At 40.3% G+C, this 19,416-nt stretch overlaps 1 protein-coding gene across 2 annotated transcripts; it reads right to left on the minus strand.

Moving 5' to 3' along the window:
- Positions 1–584: 584 nt before the first annotated feature.
- Positions 585–14,588, minus strand: LOC117235713 (T-cell leukemia homeobox protein 3-like). 2 transcript variants are annotated; one of them, XR_004493720.1, is made up of 2 exons: positions 7,090–7,338; positions 585–5,797 (listed from the first exon to the last, which is right to left on the minus strand). XR_004493720.1 is itself a non-coding variant. In XM_033498011.1 (2 exons), the coding sequence occupies exons 1-2, from the start codon at positions 14,437–14,439 to the stop codon at positions 5,560–5,562; spliced, it is 594 nt and encodes a 197-aa protein (XP_033353902.1). In that variant the 5' UTR covers positions 14,440–14,588; the 3' UTR covers positions 585–5,559. The 2 variants fall into 2 exon arrangements, 1 of the variants encoding a protein (XP_033353902.1); XM_033498011.1 differs by lacking the exon at positions 7,090–7,338 and adding an exon at positions 14,084–14,588.
- Between the last annotated feature and the right edge of the window lie 4,828 nt (positions 14,589–19,416).

A 19,416-nucleotide genomic window follows, 5' to 3' on the forward strand; every position in this document is an offset into this window, starting at 1 on the left:
GATAGATGGTAAACACTATCATCCGTGAAAGGTAACAACGAAACGTAACTATTTTCTTCGGCGAATTTAGGCAAACATTGACAGGACACGAAGCGGACAAACTGCACCTGTAATTCGAAGTGGAACGGTAAAACAGAAAAATGGAAAAACACGGAGATCGTATATGTTTTATAACCGAGCAAAAATAGAGCCAACGTTGATCCATCGAATCGATCTGAGAAATACACAACTGCGATTCACGTGTAAGTGACAGTTCGAATTCTGTAGAAAATGAATTTCACGGAATCGTTTTTCAACGAGCGTTTGCTACTCTGTCATTTAGTGGCCACTCTCTTTTTCCCTCTCATGGTCGATTTACAACGAAATTGCACCGTTTTACCGTGCAGAGGGGTGAGAGATGTTACAATGTGAGAGCAATCCGTGACGCCTGGTAACACGCGAAACTTCCGGTTCTTTCGTAACGTCGATCCTAGGGTTCCTCGATCACGAGAAACAAACATCGTGATCGTGCAGGACCTTCTCCCTCTCACGAAACGGGTTCCATACATACAAATGATTCGTCGTAGCAGAAAACTATTCGCTCGTTCACGTTGGGTCATATAAATTTATTCTGTGCGATACAATTGAAAAAATATATACAGTCTACCTTATAAAATGTATCCAGGCGTTGAAGAAATCATGAGTCGTGTGTCGCGGGCCGGACGAGATGCGTTCAAGCGGAGAAATCTGAAGAAATCCAAGTGCCAAATGGACAGAAACGATCATCTTTTTGCGAAAAAGAACGATTTATTCGGATCATTCGTGGTTGTTTCGCTGATTATTTCTCTTATCTTACATTAACATGGTGTTACCTACGAAAATGAAACGTACGTAATCGGTATCGGCGTTGAACGATTCAACGGAGAACGGAAAATTAGACGGTAATATCATCAACAATCGTATGTTAAGAGTCGGTTGTTTAACAAATAAATTACTAAGCCAAGGATTTTCTAATATTCTATCATGTGTTCGCTTATTATGATTTCGTGAAGTTTCGTACAATCAACGTATACGCGTACCAGTTGAATCATTTTATGTATAATATATATATATATATGTATATGTATATGTATTACTTCTATTTGTCAATTATATACAACGTTACACGTACTTATATAACATCACATCGTTCTCTACGATCGATAATTGCTACGGTTGCTCTTAACATAAATATTACGTACCTAATTAGACGGCTTACACGCTCTATTTCGACGACGAACCTTAGTGGTAGCGATATATATAGATATAATATATATGATATATATATCATATCATATATACATATATATTATACATTATATATATATATATTTATTTATAACTTACAATATCTTTTCGCGATAGTACATTCTTAATTACTCTTTACGATTTTTTGTATTCCTAAGAAAATAATATTGTACAGGGTGTATGTGTTTGTATAGTTGCATAGTTGTAGGATATAGCGGTCACACGAGAAAAATGTGATAAGTCCATTCTTTGTTGATTTTTTTTCCACGTTTACGCTGTTTGATGAGTAAAAGGAGAGAATTTTGACACGACGCGGTTGAAGAAGATGATGATCGGCTAGTTTGACGGATACGTATCTTCCAGAAATCGGTAGAAATAGATGGAAAATAGGATTTATGAAAGGTAAGAAATCAACAACGTGGCTGTGTTATGGAAATAAATATTTTTAGAACTTTTCGATATCGTTCCCTATAAAAAAATAGAAAATGTGACCTATAGTTTTCCCATGTGATCTTCACATACACGTACATGGTAATTTGTGCATTAGACGTAAGAAAGAATTTTTTCGCTCTTCAAGTGTTACAATTTGTAGGATTGTCTCGGTTCGAGACAGTGCGACCCGTTCCTCGGTAATTCGAATCTTTAAAAAATGGAATGTCGTTCACAATTTTCCGTGTGGCTTGGAATGGAAGCAAGACCGAGGATGTAACTTCGGTTGAAAGATAAGAAGGAAAAAAAAATGCGAGGAACGTTCATTTTCCTAACACTTAATCGAAATATAACTTCCAAATTCAATGTTACAAACAATACGCTTAAACTCATTCAGCTTTGTTCCCTTACTGCCGGATTAAAGTATTAAAAATTGACTTTCTTAATAAAGTTCTTTCCACGGTTGCTATTTTTTCTTTTTCGCTTATTTGTATGGAATAAATCGTACAATAAACGCTATTGAAGCTACCGAACTAATTTCTTTCGTACTTGACGAGAAATAACAAAAATTTGTCAAAACAAAGGCCGTGTAAAGTTTGTGATACAGAAATAAAAAAATTCATTGGGTCGAAACGCGCAAACAACGATATTGAGATTGTCGTCAACGAAAAATCAAAGGGAACGTTCTCTTCGTAAAAGCATAAAATTCTCTCGTACACCTAATATCTAATATCTTCTTCCTGTATTTGCATGATGTGTAAGTACATGTGTGCACGTCTAATGTTCGAAACAAAACGCTGTCGCCAAGTCGATCGCAGAAACGGATTAATATCGTACATACATCGTAATGTTTTTAATTACAAACTATCGCGCTAATATATACACAGATATGTCGTGCGGATCTTTCAATTAAGCTGCGTCGTTCGAAAGATGCACCGAGGAGGAGGCTTCCGGTCAATGATATTGCATTGTATACATAAATCGTGTTTTGCGACGCCTTCGATTATTGCTGCGTTAAAGTATCGGTAAGACGAAATTCTTGGATAATATAGTTTCAACTCTTTTAACGACGAGATCTTTTTGTTCTTTCCTTAATATCCTACCTTTCAATTTCTTTTTCGTCTTTAATTTCAATCGAATGCGGTTACAAAAGTTGTTTGACATTGAGGAACAGGACATCGTACGGTGTACGAGATCTCTTCGCAAGCGGAACGACGCGGACGAGATGTATACTCTAGGAAAAAATGTTAAACGAAGGTAAAAGACTACGCTGATATTCGTTAAACCTCGCCTCCTTCTACGATAGTTGCAATTTCCGAATTTTGAAATTTTTAAAAATGCGTACGTACAGCGCAAAATGCGAATCGCTAGTTAGCAGGTGGCGATGATCTAATTGTTGATATCCGATGACTGTACCATTCTTATGTTACAAAAGATAAAAACAAGATAAAAAATCTGGTCCTAAAAGGGATTAAAAAGAGTCGACGTACTGCAGAAGATGGCCATCAGCCGTCGTCGAAAGGGTTAATTCCATCGCCTATCGAAGAATTTCGCGAACTTTGGAAGCTGTCCGGATCTCACTCTTCGTCTTTCCTCTTCTCCTTTCTATGTTTCTACTTTCTTTCGGTGTCCCTGCGTATCGTGTCTGTTTGACGAGGGTAAATTTCCGCGGAGCGAGCTCACAGGGGTGGCGATGGCGAAAAAACGAGAGCAATCCGTAATTATTTAAGTTTCTTTTTTAGCTCCCTATCAGTCCCCTCGGTTCGTTAATTAAGTACGTCGATAAAATTGGCCGTCGTGACGGTAAGACGTTGATACTACCTAGAAATAGCGCAATTAAGACGACTGCTGGCCTCTGATGCTCTTTTTCGTTCGATCTCTCTGACTTCTTCTCTCTGTCAATAATGCCACGTCAAATTAGCGCACTGCGATTAGTTGTCGTTTTGGAAAATTTTTTAAATTCCCGTTACACGTGTGAGTGCGCGTGTATTTATACGACTAATAGATTCGTAATAGAGAAGAAATTGTCGCGTGTTAAACCCGAGATTGATGGAATTACAGTGACGATTCGCCTTACCATTTTATCGTTCATATTTGATACAGGTCGATATAAATAAAGTGGAACATATTCCTGAGATTTCAGAGATTCGGTTTGAAATCGCTCGTTGCGTTTGTCGATTCTTTCTATACATTCTCAAATTGGAGCGTGTTGAACGTCACTGTGACATTTCAAAAAATATCGTGCGTTTTGATATGAAAATAAATGAAAAGTATATCGTTATTCGTCGAGCTATCTACTACGAAGTTTCGGAGGCTCTAATAATCTCAGTATGGTTTTCGTAATCCGCCGACTGAAGAAACGTTGTGTATAAAAGGACATTTAAACATGCGGATACAGAGATCGAACGAAAAAGGACAATTAATATCCAACAACATTCGCGATATATATTTCCACGTTATCAACTATAATTACATTTCAAGTTTCCATCTTTCCCTCACATCAAATACTATCATTTAACAACAAATGTTCGTTCGAAATTATTCAAAAGCTACTCGCTCCATCGTTTCTATCGAAAACGTACTAAATCAAATTTAACAGCAAATCTCACTACAAGTTTCAAACACGTCTAAAGAAAACTGGAAGGAGACGAAGATAAAAATACGAATTGAGTAAGCTATTCCAGCCCTCTTTCTGTTAACGTTTTCAAGTGTGAACGACTGCTATTTTCGCAGTAAGGCCCGGTCGCAGATGCGCGACTTTTGTCGTTGCCATCTCGCTGCGAAGTCTGCTTTGTTATTCTGTTATTCCTTGTAAAGCAATTGGCAAAACATAACAGAGATGCGAAGATAGGGTGCGCGAACGCTGCATAAAGGCTGCTCGTTCCTTGTCTAACAGCTAATAAAGCATGCACATTCGTACAGTAAATATGTAAATGTAACACCACCGATCAACGAGCGGTCTGATGCATGTCTGATTAGACAAGAACAGAAAAGGCCTGTACGTGGCGTTCTCTTTCTATTCTCACATCGCACGGTTAACGCATGACTCGCGTACTTCGTCTTCGTATCTCTACGGTGGAAACGAAGAGAGACACAGTGACGTGAATAATTATAAACGCGATCCTATTTGTAGATTTTTCATCGTATTGAAAGAAAATCGTTGATATAGTTAGAATGTAGAGCGAAACTGAATGTACAAAACTTGTGTTTTCGCCTGTGAAAAAATACAAATTCGATGCTAATTTCGTTAAGTTTCCATTCAATGGATTTTTCTTTACTTTTGATTGCTACTAATTAATCCTCTAGGTACACCGTCCGCTAATTTATCGAAAGTTTCGTCTCGAGTATTCGCCTACGCTGATTTTATTTCTCTTTCCAAGTTCGCTGACGTATTCTATCGGCGACTCCTGTTGATCGTGAACTTTTCTTCCCAAAACTGCCCACAGGTTTTCTATCGGATTCCGATCGCGAACGCTGGCCATGGTAATTCGATTCTATTGCGAAATCTTGAAACCGCTTTCTCGTGCTTCGGCGTTGTCTTTTTGAAAAATCGTCTCCTGTTTCGACAATTCGCCGCGCAACGTCTCCTGATATCCAAACAGCGTTCGATTCGCCCTTTACAAGAACGAGTTTTGCTTCGCGTTTCCATCCATGGTCAGTGGTTGTTCTTTGGAAATATCGAGGAAATAACGCGGGGAATGTACGATCGTTCGAAGCACTGCACCACGGCAACGAGACTGCAACGACAAGAGTCGCACCGGTCCTAGAAAACGTACAACTATTCTATCGTAGAAATGTGACACGATTGATACGTAACAAGTTTCACTCGGCAAGAGTCTTTGAATCCGCGTCGATTATCCTGGTTCAACAAATCGGTTCGGCTAGTGGCTGTGGTGGACCGTACGGCGAGGCCCACTGACCCACAGGATGGGTCAGAGCAGTGGGTGCTTGTTGTCTGTCTAAACTGGGAACGGTGGTTCCCGCTGGATGGTTCGGCACTGTTGCGGGATAAGCCACTTTTCCAAGCGCCTCGGCTTGAAGGGACAGCATCAACCGATTCGCCGCCTGCCTCTCGGCCTCTCTTTCTTCCGCCGTTTGCCTCCTAAAACAGATGGAAAGATTGAAAATGATCGAGCGTCCCTCGTGGAGACAACGGAAGAAAATTGTGAACGTTCGTGAAGTTCGTACAGGTATTGCACTTGGTTCTTAGGTTTAATATGAGATATCTTCGGATATTTCATACAAACTGACGCTCGTTTAACGTTATTCCTACTGCTGGAAGTATTTCACTGCGTGCTTGCAATTCCGGTATAAATTATTTTTCAGTACAACGTGGTGTTTATAGACGAGATGATGCTAAAACGCGTATTAAACAAATTATGGAATTAACTTTTAGGAAGCTTTCAACTTGCAACTTCTTAGACTTCCAAGTTGCGAAAGGTAAACATTTTCCAGCTCCTAAATTTTCGAATATTAAATCTGCGAGCTGTCGAGTTCTCGAATTCCGAAATTCCGAAGCTTTACGGTTTGAAAAGTTTGCTGATCTTTGAAATCGTCGAATTTTTTCATACTCTCGCTGCGATATTCCCATCTTGCAACGTGTCAAGTCCTCCGAAAAAGGATAAAACGGAAGATTAGGCAAAGCTTTAAAATCAAAGTTACTGTCGTTACATAGGTACATAGTGTATCGAATTATGCTTGCGAGATCCAGCCAGTTAAACGATAGAGTGGCGGGGGTTGCTGGAGTGTTGTAGAAAAGACGAAACGAGATCGGAGAAACGGCTGCGAGGAGAGCCGGGACAGTGGAAAGAGACTGGCGGTCGTTGGAGCGGAAAACAGAAGACAAACGTAATAAAGTTAATTCGATTCGTCGGTGGTGCAACGCCAGCTCGCTCAGGGGTGGCTCGTGAGTGTCTGTTTTCTAGCACTAAGTCTATTAGGGTAGCAGAAAATGGTCGACTTGTTGGCAACGTCACTTAGGTCGAAGCTTTTATGGAAATCTTTTATTTTCTTCTTTGGAAAATTCTTGCGTAATTATCGACCAAACTCTGTTCGAACCTTACCGCGTAACAGACTCGTCTAACAAACAACGAGGATCGGAAGAATCGCGATCGAATTGCCATAATCGGCAATTTTACTCATCGTCGGTTCTCCAAGTCCCAAGTATACCTTTTACGAATTTAACCAGCCTATGGGCGATAAATTCTCCTAGCATTGAAAGATCTTCGTTCGGCAACGAGATCTGACCGAGAATGTCCCTGAGTCTGAAAGGCGCCAGACTGGATAACGCGGCCAATCAGAGTGCCGCGATGCCGCTTCCATACGAGCCACGAAACACCGTCGTTCCATTAGAGTTAATCTCCGGTCGTCGGTAATTAAACGGTTTCGTTGTACCTTTGTTTATCTCAGCGTGGAACGATCTCAGCTTCTTCTCTTTCCTCGTTCATCTTTCCGTGGATAGAGAACGGAGGGCGTATAGAACTCCTCGGTAGCCCGTGTATCACGGAACGAGTCGGTTGAATCGGGACACAACTCGATCGGTTGTTGCACGATTAACGACTAGCACAGTCGACGATGTCGAGCAGAGATTCCAGATAACAGCACTTCTCAGCCGCAATCAACATCCGATCGAGTTCGTTTATTTTCGTCTCGTTAATACCCGCTCGATAATTGTAGGAAAGCCTTGCACTCGCGTTATCTCTCCGCGTTCTGCCAGCTTTCCAAACGATTTGCAATTTCACTCTTCTGAAAGTTATTAAATGCGTGTGATAGGATATCGGGGAAAACGAAGGAAACAGGAGCAACGGGACAGGACTCGGTACAGTTTTGACCCGAGTGGGGAGAAAGTAAATCTCGTAGTTACACTTTAGACGGCCTGATTCCGTGATATTTATCGGAGGGTTTAAGTATCAAATCGTTGAAATATTATCTCGCTATTGAACGCCAGAGATACGTTTCAAAGTCGTTGCCGATACTGTTACGAATGGAACCGGGTACATTGGATTTTTTTAAAAGCTCGTCAGAGTACGTACGTTAAAAGATAAAATAAAAACACGGTTGTCAAATGTTGGAGACGAAGCCTGGTGTAATTGTGATCTTGAGCGAGCAAACGAATAAATTTTTAGGGAAATTTCTGTTGTATGTTGCGTAACACGTGTTGGAGAATTTAACGAAATCGTTAAACGATCATTTTCTCGTTCGATCGAATATCGTGATAAACAAATTTTAGCATCGGACCTGCTTTATTATTCTTCTAGATGTTAATTCAACAATTAATTACGAAAGAATAGATATATAATGTCCGCAAGACGATTGCGATACTTTGTACGGTAGTTGAAATTTCTCAAAACTGGTTTCCTTACGCAATCCGTGCACACCTCTAAAGACCAGTGGCAGTTAACTAACGAGTCTCTTCGTTAATTATACCGTGATTCGATCTATCAAAGATCGAAAAGTATCTCGTAAAGTTCCATCTTTTTGCTTTTTTGTTCCCGGATTCGCTCAAATCCACTCGCATTTCCAGTAATTTTCTTTTATCACGTATCAATTGTCTCCTTTATATCAATTTTCTCCATACATTGGTTTCGTGGAAATTCACGAGATACAAAAATTAATGAAAAATTCCATTTGAGCTTGAGAAACATTGCAACTAAAGCGAGCAATCTTTCAGAAAATCGTCTTTTCTCAATTTTCGTATCGAACGTAAAAGAATGCAAATCGATTATCACTGTTGTCTTAGAATTAAGGGAAAATTTCAGCTAACGAAGGGTTAACGGTCGACGAACTCGATTAACGTTTGGTTTGTTCCCGTTGGAAAATCTATCCGTGGCTACGCCGTTGTTCCAGTGACAGCCGCGCCTACACCCGTGCAAGTAATTAACGCGGTTAGCAATTAATAATTGAGGGCGCCGTGCCGATTACATTTTGCAGCCCCGACGCAGCCTCGCCCCATTCACTGCGGCCGGCATAACTGTATTCTCTCGCAACCTGGGACACATTACTCTTATCGTTATCCCCCTATCGTCAAGTATAACTTTTGGCCAACACTTGGCGAACAAGTATTCTAAACTTGATTTTATCGTTCGTCGCGAATATACCGCGATACGATTAACTTTATCCGTACGCGTCTTTTCCATTTTCAGTTTCATCGGCAATGAGCAATTGCGAATCTTGTGATTAATTTCTCTGATTATTCGTCAGACTTGTGAGACTTGGAGGAACAAGTTTTCCGTACAGAATCGCACGTTGAACACCGAATCGGAGGAGAAATAAATTTGGAAAATCCGCGTATGCAATGGATGGAGCATAAATACACAGATCCACGTGGATAATTTATCGTCGATATTCCTGAGAGTAAAGCCTCGTACGAACGAGTCTCAGTGTATATTTTCTACTTTATTTTTTTGTATAATATCGTCTGTTGCTGATTGTATCGTCAGTTACCATCGGAAATCCTGTAGCGTTCGTTATTCAATTATTTCGTATGAAATTGCGCAAATGCAAATAGCATCCCATTTAACGTGACACCTTTGGTTTAAACGATTTGAAATGTTTCTCACGTACGTTCTCTTCGTTGTCGAGCAACGCGTTACGAATTGCAGATATATCGATTCCGTACTGCGTTGTTTCTCTTAAACGGTTTTTAAGAACGTTGACTTTCAGCAAATTTCGTCGTTGCTTTCTGACACGGTCGTAAATAATTCCGTGTTCATCGTCAAACTTCGCCACACTGCCTCAGTCACTTTTACGACATCCTACGCCATAGAAACCATAGAAATAATTTTATATACATGGGAGAAATCGAAGGACTCGAAGCGATATCAACCAGTTGGCTGTTGCGACTCGTTTGAAGACATTGAAAGGCGTGTACGTAAAAGGCGTCGCAAAGAGCAAGCGACGACGAGTATACTCGTCAGACACAGAGTACGCGTGGCTGTTACGATACAGAATTAAGTTGTAACGAAACGACTGTTTTATTTTTTAATTTTACTACCGACAAGGCTCGTCGTGACGCAAAATATCGTCGTTTCTTTACCGCGAGTATACTCGTCGAATACAGCTAACTGGTTAAAGACAGTACTCGCGACGGAGGTGTTCTCGATCGGATCGACGAAAAACGATTCGTGGAAGAGGCACGAGAGCAGAATAGAAACACGGGCGTTCTTTCGTTCCGCGAGGATTTCCATCCGGAAAAGGAAACGAGTCGTTTTCGCAATGGCGCCGGTGTTCGTGTTCGTGTTCGACCGGTTACAGCCGTGATCCAACACAGGGAACGATGAATGTTTAACAAGGTGAATGGCTGTGGGGCGGAGTGCGGCGGATCGAAACGATTCAAATCGCGGATTCGAGGGTTTGACACTTTAAAAGCCGTTGCAAGAAGCCCGAGGAAGAGTCTGCAACCGGACTGGTTCAATGTGAGACGACGAGGGGGTGCGATCCACCAGGAGGTGGGGAAGAGAGTTGGCAGTCAAAGCAGGGGCGGACGAGGCAGCACGATGGGGAGGATAGACTGCATTATGTACGGGACAGGGCTAAGCTGTTAGGTATCTGAATTATTGAGACGAAGTTATCTCATCTCTGCCTACAGTCATCTCGTTACTTTAAACGCAGCTGCTCGCTGGACCACGTCGCGGATGTGCTGATCCAAGGGTGGAGGAAGGAACGTGAATTTTTTCTCTTTTATGTCTCCTTTTTTCTCTTCTTTCTTCGTTTCGTTACGTCGATTCGTAATTGCAACATTATGCAATTAACTATATTTTCGCCTCTTTAGACACGGCGACCTATTCGTACGTTGAATCGATTGTTACAGATACAGCTTGTTTTTTAAATCAAAGGACAGGCGCAGGTCATCAAACTCTGCAAAGTATCCTCTCGAGGAAAGGAGAGTTTGCGTGGACCAAATCCATCAGCAGGAACGTTCAACTCGAGTCGTTGCTATTTTCTGTGCGCATTAGTAAGTTTGCTCGCTATCTCTCAGGCTCGTAAATTCGGTCACGTACAAGAATTGTCAATCGTGAATAGTTTGCGGATGGTCGAGTTAAAAGTAGTTTAGTCCGAGGAATTGCACAGTTTCAAGATATTACAACGATTCCCTATAACGAAGAGCATTGATAGAATCGGTGTTAATAGCGTTTCTTTATTCGATACGAAATTTCACTGTAATATCGTTAATTCTCTGTTGGAGGCACAACGTGTATATCTTGCTAATTAATTAAATTATCTTTGTTATTTATTTATCGATGTTAATTAAACTTAGAAAGAAACCTGTATGTCGAACGACGTTTGCTATAGTTTTTATTCAGACGGACGTCCGAACCACGTCGCTCCTCGAAATGTCCCAATTTATTCAACGACTGTTCCGCCATATAATTCCATGTTCAAGATTAATTATGATTCACTTGTCGTTCAGATGTAAATTTAATTTGGCGAGACATCTAGACGAATGTATCTGTCACTGCGTTACCATTTCTGAACACATTGAGACAGATAACACACATCGTCGCCGTATAAATTGAATTTCGTGCTCGTTCCTCCAACGACCACGTCGACTACGTAATAAAAAGACTTGTAAAATTTCAACTCGTACCTTTTAACGCAACTTGTTGAACGAATCGTTGAACCAGGATGGAGATCGCACGATGAAACGGAAGAAATTATTAAGAGAAGCCTATCGTATTCGCAGAAGAAAAAAAAGACAGATTCATTAAATTTCATTTCTACGGTCGGAAAACGTGTTTCACGAGGAGGATAAGAAATGTTTAATAAACGTAAAAGACTTGACCAATAGATTGGCAAGCACCAGTTACAGGACAGAACGTAAAGGATAGAGAATAAAATAATAATCGTATAAAAATACACTTTTTTTTTTCTTAATTACTTTTCTTCGCGGATTTTTGTCAACAAATGAGCGACCATAGAATCTTACATTCTTTTTTATCAACGCCTTGTAAGATATTGAATTACCAGTTTCGTCGAATTCCATTTGAATTTTATCGAATTCTTCACGAAAAATCTCAAACTCTGTCCATTGAAACCGCATTCCGAGTGACGTTCCAAGCGTTCTCTCGAAAACCATCGATCATCGACAGAAAACTGACTACGAAACCCATGAATTGAAATTCGTCTATCGATTGCGATATTTGTTTCGAATTTTTCGTTTCTTCTATTTCTGCCGTTCTCTGTCCTTCTTGTCGTAGAATAGAAATAGGAAGACACGTTACAATTCACCGTTTCGCGATCGACGATACTCGCGTTCTAGCGAGAAAGAAAATTACCATCGCCTGGTTTCCGAGTAAGAAGCGTAATTTTCATTTCTGCGCGCTTTACGACAAATGCAATATCGCTGGTAAGGACAAGAAACCGAGATCCCGATGCACAACGGCATCGAACCGTTTTTGCAGCGAGTCCTGTTATCGATCTCTTATTAGATCGTTATGAACCTTCTGAAGGCGTTCTCTTCCGCTTTTTATCGGCCGCGTTTTACATTCCTCGTTTTTACCTATTTGCCCCTTTATTGCTCTATGGCTCCTGGAACAATGCGAGAGGTAACGGCACACAAAACTCCGTGGATCGTTGGCCGTAAAACGGCGTATAAAACTCTCGCAGGAAATTTAGATCATTCGGTTGTTACACTCGATATTTTTCAAGATGAAGAATTTTATCGAGCTTGATGAAAGTAAGCGGGACGATGGCACCGGGCGTCTTGAAGTTTCGCGGTTTAATAAATCATTCGCGTACATAAATATCGCTAGTACGCGTTCCTTCTACGGATTATTCTATAAATGTAAATATATATATATATAAATGTAATAATATACCGTATTTTACGTCTATTTAATGTCTGTTGACTTCTAACCAAGATATACGCGATAATCTCTTATCCCTTTCGTCGTAAAACGAGACGTCAGAAACTCGCAATCCCATCCATCGCATATACAACAATCGTCGTTGGATAAAAAAATTTTACCGATTCGACTGTGTAACACCAGCGATCGTAAATAAATGCGCGAAATACTGAAGCTCGTTACGCGTAGAGGAAACCATACCTAAACGCAATAAAAACGTTAGAAAAAACCATTTTAAGAATGTCCCATTTTAAGAGTGTCCCATTTTAGAAATGTCCGAACTAACTAGAAACTTGAAACGACCTAGTGCACACCTTGGAATAAGTGGCGTCCTTTATCAGCAGTCTCGTTCGATGACAGATCGAGTAGAACTAAAAGGCACCAGTCCTCGATCCTTGCTGGTTCCTTCAAAACCTGCGCAGACAGAGACACCGTTGTTCGTCTAAACCCTCTAAACTACTCTCAAAGTATAGTCATCTTTCTATCCTAATACTTCCCGGAACGAGCCAAGGACACGGCAGCGGGATGCTTTTAGAAATCCTACTCGAAGAGAAGCGACTATTAAGGAAGGAAGAAGAGGAGAACGAGTCGCACCCCCGGAGAAATGCCTCTGGGCTCGTCTCGCCGCGTAGACGCCCCTGATATCGGGCGACCCGCGCCACGAACGGGCCCCGTTTTATCTAAATGACGTGTTTTCGTCCTCCGTTATCTTGAAGAGACTCCAATACACTCGACTTTCGATGCGTCCTCGCCGATACGCGGCCGCAGAACGCTGCTAACCCGCTATTAACATTCCGAGGTTTCCACCTCGCGTTTTCACTTTCGGTTCGTCTCGAACGCCGAGATTTGATAAATCGCAACACCAACATTCGGCTTCGCCTATTCGACGTGTTAGAAACCGGAAGTCAGGTAGTTTCATCGGTATCCTGCTATTTATAGCGGTATGTTTGTAGGGACAGTTTTTGGAACTGCTACGATAGACTGCAAAATATTCCGTTGGACTCCTTTTTCTTTCGAGGGGGGAAGAAGAGTTCAGGTCGTGCAAGGATCCAGAACGAGCAACAATTTGTCTAAGGCGTAACAATTTTCGATCGACCTGTCGACGCGCGACGTACTCATCGATCTTGGCGATACCTTTCTTAGAATTTGCTCGATGCTCTTAAGTTACCGTGTCGCTTACTCCCTGTGCATCTGAATCGCGAGCAATGGATTAGGTTCGCGTTATTTTCCTAAGAAGATAGACGCCTCTGCTAAGCGGCGAAATTGTCTGCCGGATGTTCGCAAGCAGAATTTTCAGAACCGTTCATTTCCATCGAAAAATGAACGGTTTACAAAATATCAAAAAAGGAGAAACGTTTAGCAGTCCGGGTACGATACCTAATTCCAGCTTTTCCTTCTTTTTTCGTCTTTAATGATTTGCATTTCGAATTTGCCATTGGCCTGTCTCTTTCGTCTCGGGCGATGACTCGTTTTAAAGTTCGTTTTGTGCTCGGTTAAGTATAACAGAGCTACAAATACCTACGCTATGAATGTCGAGAACTCACCTCCACTTTGTCCGCCTGTTCTGAAACCAGGTTTTCACTTGCGCATCCGTCATTTTCAAAGTTTTAGCCAAGGCTGCTCGTTCGGCCGACGCCAGATACTTCTGTTTGTGAAAACGTTTCTCCAGTTCGGCGATCTGCAACCTGGTGAAGCTTGTCCTCGGCTTCTTTCTCTTCGGTGGCGTCCTGTTTTGGTAAGGATGGCCGATCCTCCTTGGAAACGCTCCGGCTACTGTCGGAAACAAAAATAAGAAAGAGAAATGAAAACCAACGATAGGTAATCGGATTTCCGCATAATTAGCGTCTGGATAATCGATATTCGAATAACTGACGTTTCCTCGCGATTCGATGCTTGACATAATTTTGTATTTTAGCTGACGGCGTGACACTTTAGAAATTGCTCGCAACGTTTAGCTAATAATTGCTTTATAATTTTCTTTCAATTACGAACCACTGACACTGGTAGAGTAGAAAAGAAATGTTAACGACGTATAATTTATAACGACCCTGTTACGGTTGTAAACGATAACTAAGCAAGAGAGCAAAATGTTATCGTAAAGCGTCAATAAATCCGCTTTAATGCGATTTCGTATCATAGATCAGGGACGTTCCAAAAATAGAACGAATTATGATCGATCACTCTATACAAATATAGGGAATAAGATAAAAAAACGTCGCAAAATAGCTTCGTAAAGGGAATCAATTTTTCTATATCACAATATAGCTATAGTTTCGCACAATTTCAAATCATGCTATCGTTCAACGAATATTCTTTGTTCCGAGAGCTTTAGTTTATTAGACGAGTATAGCTCTTATCGGTTTGACAATTTTTTTAAAACGATATTTTTTCCCTATAACTGTATTTTTACGATCATAATTTCTGATTAAGATACAAACGTAAATAGGTTGAAAAATGTACATTAAGTTACCGCACAGTGCAACCTTTCCACGCGATCTAGTCTTCTTTTTAAACTCCAGTCTCAGTCATTTTGCGTTTATAAAACATTTAACAGAAATTTGCAAACGTTGTCTTCGTTCGTGTTTCGTAGTTCAACGATCGTCCGAAAGTTCCAACAACGTTCCATCGTACTTTCTTCGAAGCGCCAAATGCAAAAACACGATACTCCGATTACTTTGTAACGATATATCTCCATAAACCTATCTAAACTGCCAATGAAATAAACGGCGTACGGTTAACAAATTTCTATGGCAATTGACAATAATTTATTGCGTATCGGTTAAGATGCTTTCTATATTATCCGACAAGATTTCACTTCGTAATAAATTATACCGAGACCTTTTATCCGTGGCACGACGTTTTCTCACCGAGGAGTAAGCCTCCGAACGAACGCACGATTCGCGAAAAGCGTCGATCTCGAAAAATGTTAAACGCCAACGCAATTGCCCGCACCGTGTAAACGGCTTGAAAGCGTATGGTCCAGGGATCGTTCCGACCAAGCAAAACAAGCGTTGAAATTCCAGGATAAAGTGGCGACGTCGAGTTACGTGGCTCCGCGCGAATTACTTACGATAGCGCGCGCGCGTGAACGCCGGGCGCAAAAGCAATGGCTCGCTCGCTTTGGGTAACGATTATAAAATCGTAAAAAGCGAGGCTTACGAGTTACACGGAACGATTTGCCGGCCGGTGCAAATTGTAACGCGATCTTTGTAGTCGGCCGTGGCAGCAGGTGCATTGCAATTCAGTGGAAGGGTATTAATAAAATTACCGTTAGACCGATAGCATCGCGCCACTTCCATTACCTGGACCCGCGCAAACATACCGTCGAGCGCACGAAGGTGAAATCAAAATGAAGCTTTATCGTCCACTTATGCGAAACTAGCCGCGTAAATCGCCGCTGAAACTCGCACACGAGATTCCCGCTTATCGAAACGCCGTTCATTCTGGTTAATTATTGTACGCGTCGGTTGGATCGGAAGCAACTCGTAGAAATATCGCTTTCTTGCAGAGGTACACGCTGATTATAAGGTCTTGGTATATTTTTAAGAAATTCTATTCCAATGTACAACGGTCGTTGCTTTCGATCGATCGGATGTGCATATTAAGCGGATGCACAGGTTCTGTCGGGTTTTCACCTTCGCTGTCAACAGCATCCACTTTTTTCAATAAATTATCATGCACTTTGCTAGAAACTTTCGTGTAGTAGCTGTAGGGGTTGAGAATGTATGTAGGGGTAGATCAAATAGAGGCGAAGTACAGTAGGCAAAGAATAAAATAAGATATAAAATAATATACAGGGTGGTAATTGGTGGTACAAGCGGAAAGGGGGTGATTCTACGCGAAAAAATAAGTCGAAAATATAGAATACAAATTTTTCGTTCGAGGCTTTGTTTTCGAGAAAATCGACTTTGAATATTCGCTCGGTACGCGTGCACTTTATCGCGTCTCGTTGGAACGGATTTCACTGTAGATCGTTGTCTCGATTGACGTTATTTTTTTAATTGTTTTAATCTAAATTTCTTAATTTTTAAATTTTTATTCTATATTTTCGACTTCTTTTGTCGCGTAGAATCACCCCCTTTCCAGTTACCAACCACCCTGTATAACTAAGTATGCGAGTAATTTGCACCTGTAGGTCGAGTTACGCGAGTAAGTCTCGAAAATAATATATTCGAAAGACAATTGGAAAACGAAGGAGAAACGTTAACGAATCTTTTAATAATCCATGATGGTGCAGAAATAAAGCTTGACGGAGGAGAAGACTAAGATCGGAGACAAGTCGATAAATCGTATATGCACGTATGCGAAATTAATCAAATTATCATCGTTCATCGGCTTGTCAGATACAAACTAGCTCGATTGAGTTGAATCGAATAATAATTCACGTCGAGTGAACGTTAGACCCGGTTTGCCGCGCGGTCGAATCACTCGAACGTGGCAAAGACGCTTTCGTACGTAATGTCTTTCGCATGGTTGATTTCCATATTGACGATCTACGACATTAATAATCCGCTATGTGTAAGATGGTTTCGTAAAATATCGTTACACAAAGAAACATCCTGTTTTATTAACGTAATATACGTTGGGCAACAGATATGCTCGAAAGCAGAGATTACTACGGACGGTAATAGCGTGATAAATAAATGACAAGTAAATAACAATAATTGGATGACAACACGAAGCGAAAATAACAATTATGAGGCGAAACTCAAACACAGGGTGGTTGGTAACTGGTGGTACAAGCGCAAAGGGGGTGATTCTACGAGAAAAGAGTAGTCGAAAATATAGAATACAAATTTAAAAATTTAAAAATTTAAAAATTTAAAAATTTAAAAATTTAAAAATTTAAAAATTTAAAAATTTAAAAATTTAAAAATTTAAAAATTTAAAAATTTAAAAATTTAAAAATTTTTAAAATCAAAAAGATAACGTCAATCGAGACAACGATCTACAGTGAGATCCGTTATAACGATAAGTGCACGCGTACCGACCGAAAATTCAAAGTCGATTTTCTCGAAAACAAAGCCTCAAAGGAAAAATGTTTATTCTATATTTTCGACTTCTTTTTTCGCGTAGAATCGCCCCCTTTCCGCTTGTACCACCAGTTACCAACCACCCTGTATATCAAGATCGATTTAGATTTACGTGTACAGTTAATACGTCACGTGCGCCTTTTTCTTCATTTCTCTTCTTTTCTTTCCTTCTTTTTTTCCCTTTGTTTTTATTATTTAGCTTCAATTTAGCTTCATTAGCGAAATTCGAATACACGCACTGGAACATTGTATCGTTTGCCGTACTTGGTTCGCTTTGAAGCGTGACTATCGACATCATTAAGCATTTATCTATCGTAGTAATAGCGCATGAATAACAGAGAGCGTATTTAATGCGATATGCATACCCGTAGATTTAATACGTCGAAACATGATACGCGGTATGTACATAGTAACGAGAATGAAGAATGTGATAAATACATTACAAGATTCCAAGTGGAAAAGTCGCTGGTCGTTTTCTTCCGATATTTTTCTCAGTTATAAATTAGAGATACTTTTCTTTGCGCGTCCATCGCAATTATCTCTTTCTCTTTATCCTACGAGCATGGCAATTTCTAGATTGAAAACGGCGTTCGGTTCTTATCACGTGTCAAGGAAGCGAAGGATGCGACGAGATGTAATTTATCGATCGATTCGTACGCGTTAGATGTGATAACAAGGAGAAGATGCCGAAGATTTTCTTCTAATGTTCACGGTTTGCGGACTAGCGTGCAAGATATGGCATATTGAACGAAATAAACCGCGGATACCGGAGGGAAAGAGCCGAACAAGCACGATAAAAGTGCCACTAAACCGAATTAGACTTGTGACACGTTTATCGAAACAGCTTTCTAGGAAAACCATTTCGACAAAGTCTTACCCCTGTTATTAGGGTAGTTATCCAGCTGAACATGGTTTACAGTTTACGCTTCATTTCTTTTCTTCTGCTCTACAAAGGATTATAAAAGAAATCTGAGATAATGCGATCATAGTGTGTTACATAGCAGGCAGATTCTTCAGATTTTTCGACCGAGAAAGTTTTTTTTTTTTTGAAAATTGAGAATTTGGTCAAAAATTCTGGAAAAATTCCCAGGCATGTAATTCTTATTGTTGTGGTATTTCGGGTTTTCTGATAATTTTCTATAAGGTAGAACAAAAGAAATCAAGCGCAGACTGTAAATCGTGTTTAGGTCAACAACTGTCGTAATGATAAAGGTAGAGGGTTGAAAGTTCGTCGAAATGATTTTCCTAGCGCAAGCTCTTCCCATGGAACTATCCGCAAGTTTAATTTAAGAATGTACAAAGATATATAAAATATCCAAAGCAAAGTACTCTAATATTCAAAAGGTGAGATGAATTTCCATTTAATTTCCATTCCTCTAGACGCGTTTATAAAAGTATGAATTTGTATAAGCACTATGTACGAAACTAATAATTACTAAATCGTACGAACCTATAAATGAGATTGAATACTCTACGATTACGTAATTCGATTCTGATTATTGTTAAATACACCTGTCTCTATCTAACCATAGCAGTGGAAGATGAAATCCTTGATTAGGAAATTCGTGATATTTATAAAATATGATCTTTCGTCGAAACAGAGATGCCCAATGTCTTTCGCTTGTCTGTCCATTCGATCGTTGATGTTCCGTCCAACTATTTTTTATTCGTCGGAAAATGAAATCACGCTGGACCATAATAAAACGTCGATTCCGTGAAACTGCAGATCTGACCTCTGGAATCGCCCTAAGGCGCGCAGTAAATCAAATTATAGCGTTCACCGCGCCAATAATTTTTCATGCCAATTTTCATTCTCCTATGCAAAGTAAGCAAAAATGATTTCC

Source organism: Bombus vosnesenskii, unplaced genomic scaffold (genome assembly GCF_011952255.1).
Source record: "Bombus vosnesenskii isolate JDL3184/JDL3185 unplaced genomic scaffold, Bvos_JDL3184-5_v1.1 scf7180000013264, whole genome shotgun sequence".
In the NCBI taxonomy this organism is placed as follows: Eukaryota; Metazoa; Arthropoda; class Insecta; order Hymenoptera; family Apidae; genus Bombus; species Bombus vosnesenskii.

Excerpts from the sequence above, each read along its gene's own strand:
- LOC117235713 (XM_033498011.1), bottom strand. The coding sequence starts at position 14,439 with ATGTCAAGCATCGAATCGCGAGGAAACGTCAGTTATTCGAATATCGAT. Across the intron at positions 5,798-14,083 it reads AACAGGCGGACAAAGTGGAG|GAGGCAAACGGCGGAAGAAA; the intron begins GTGAGTTCTCGA and ends CATCTGTTTTAG.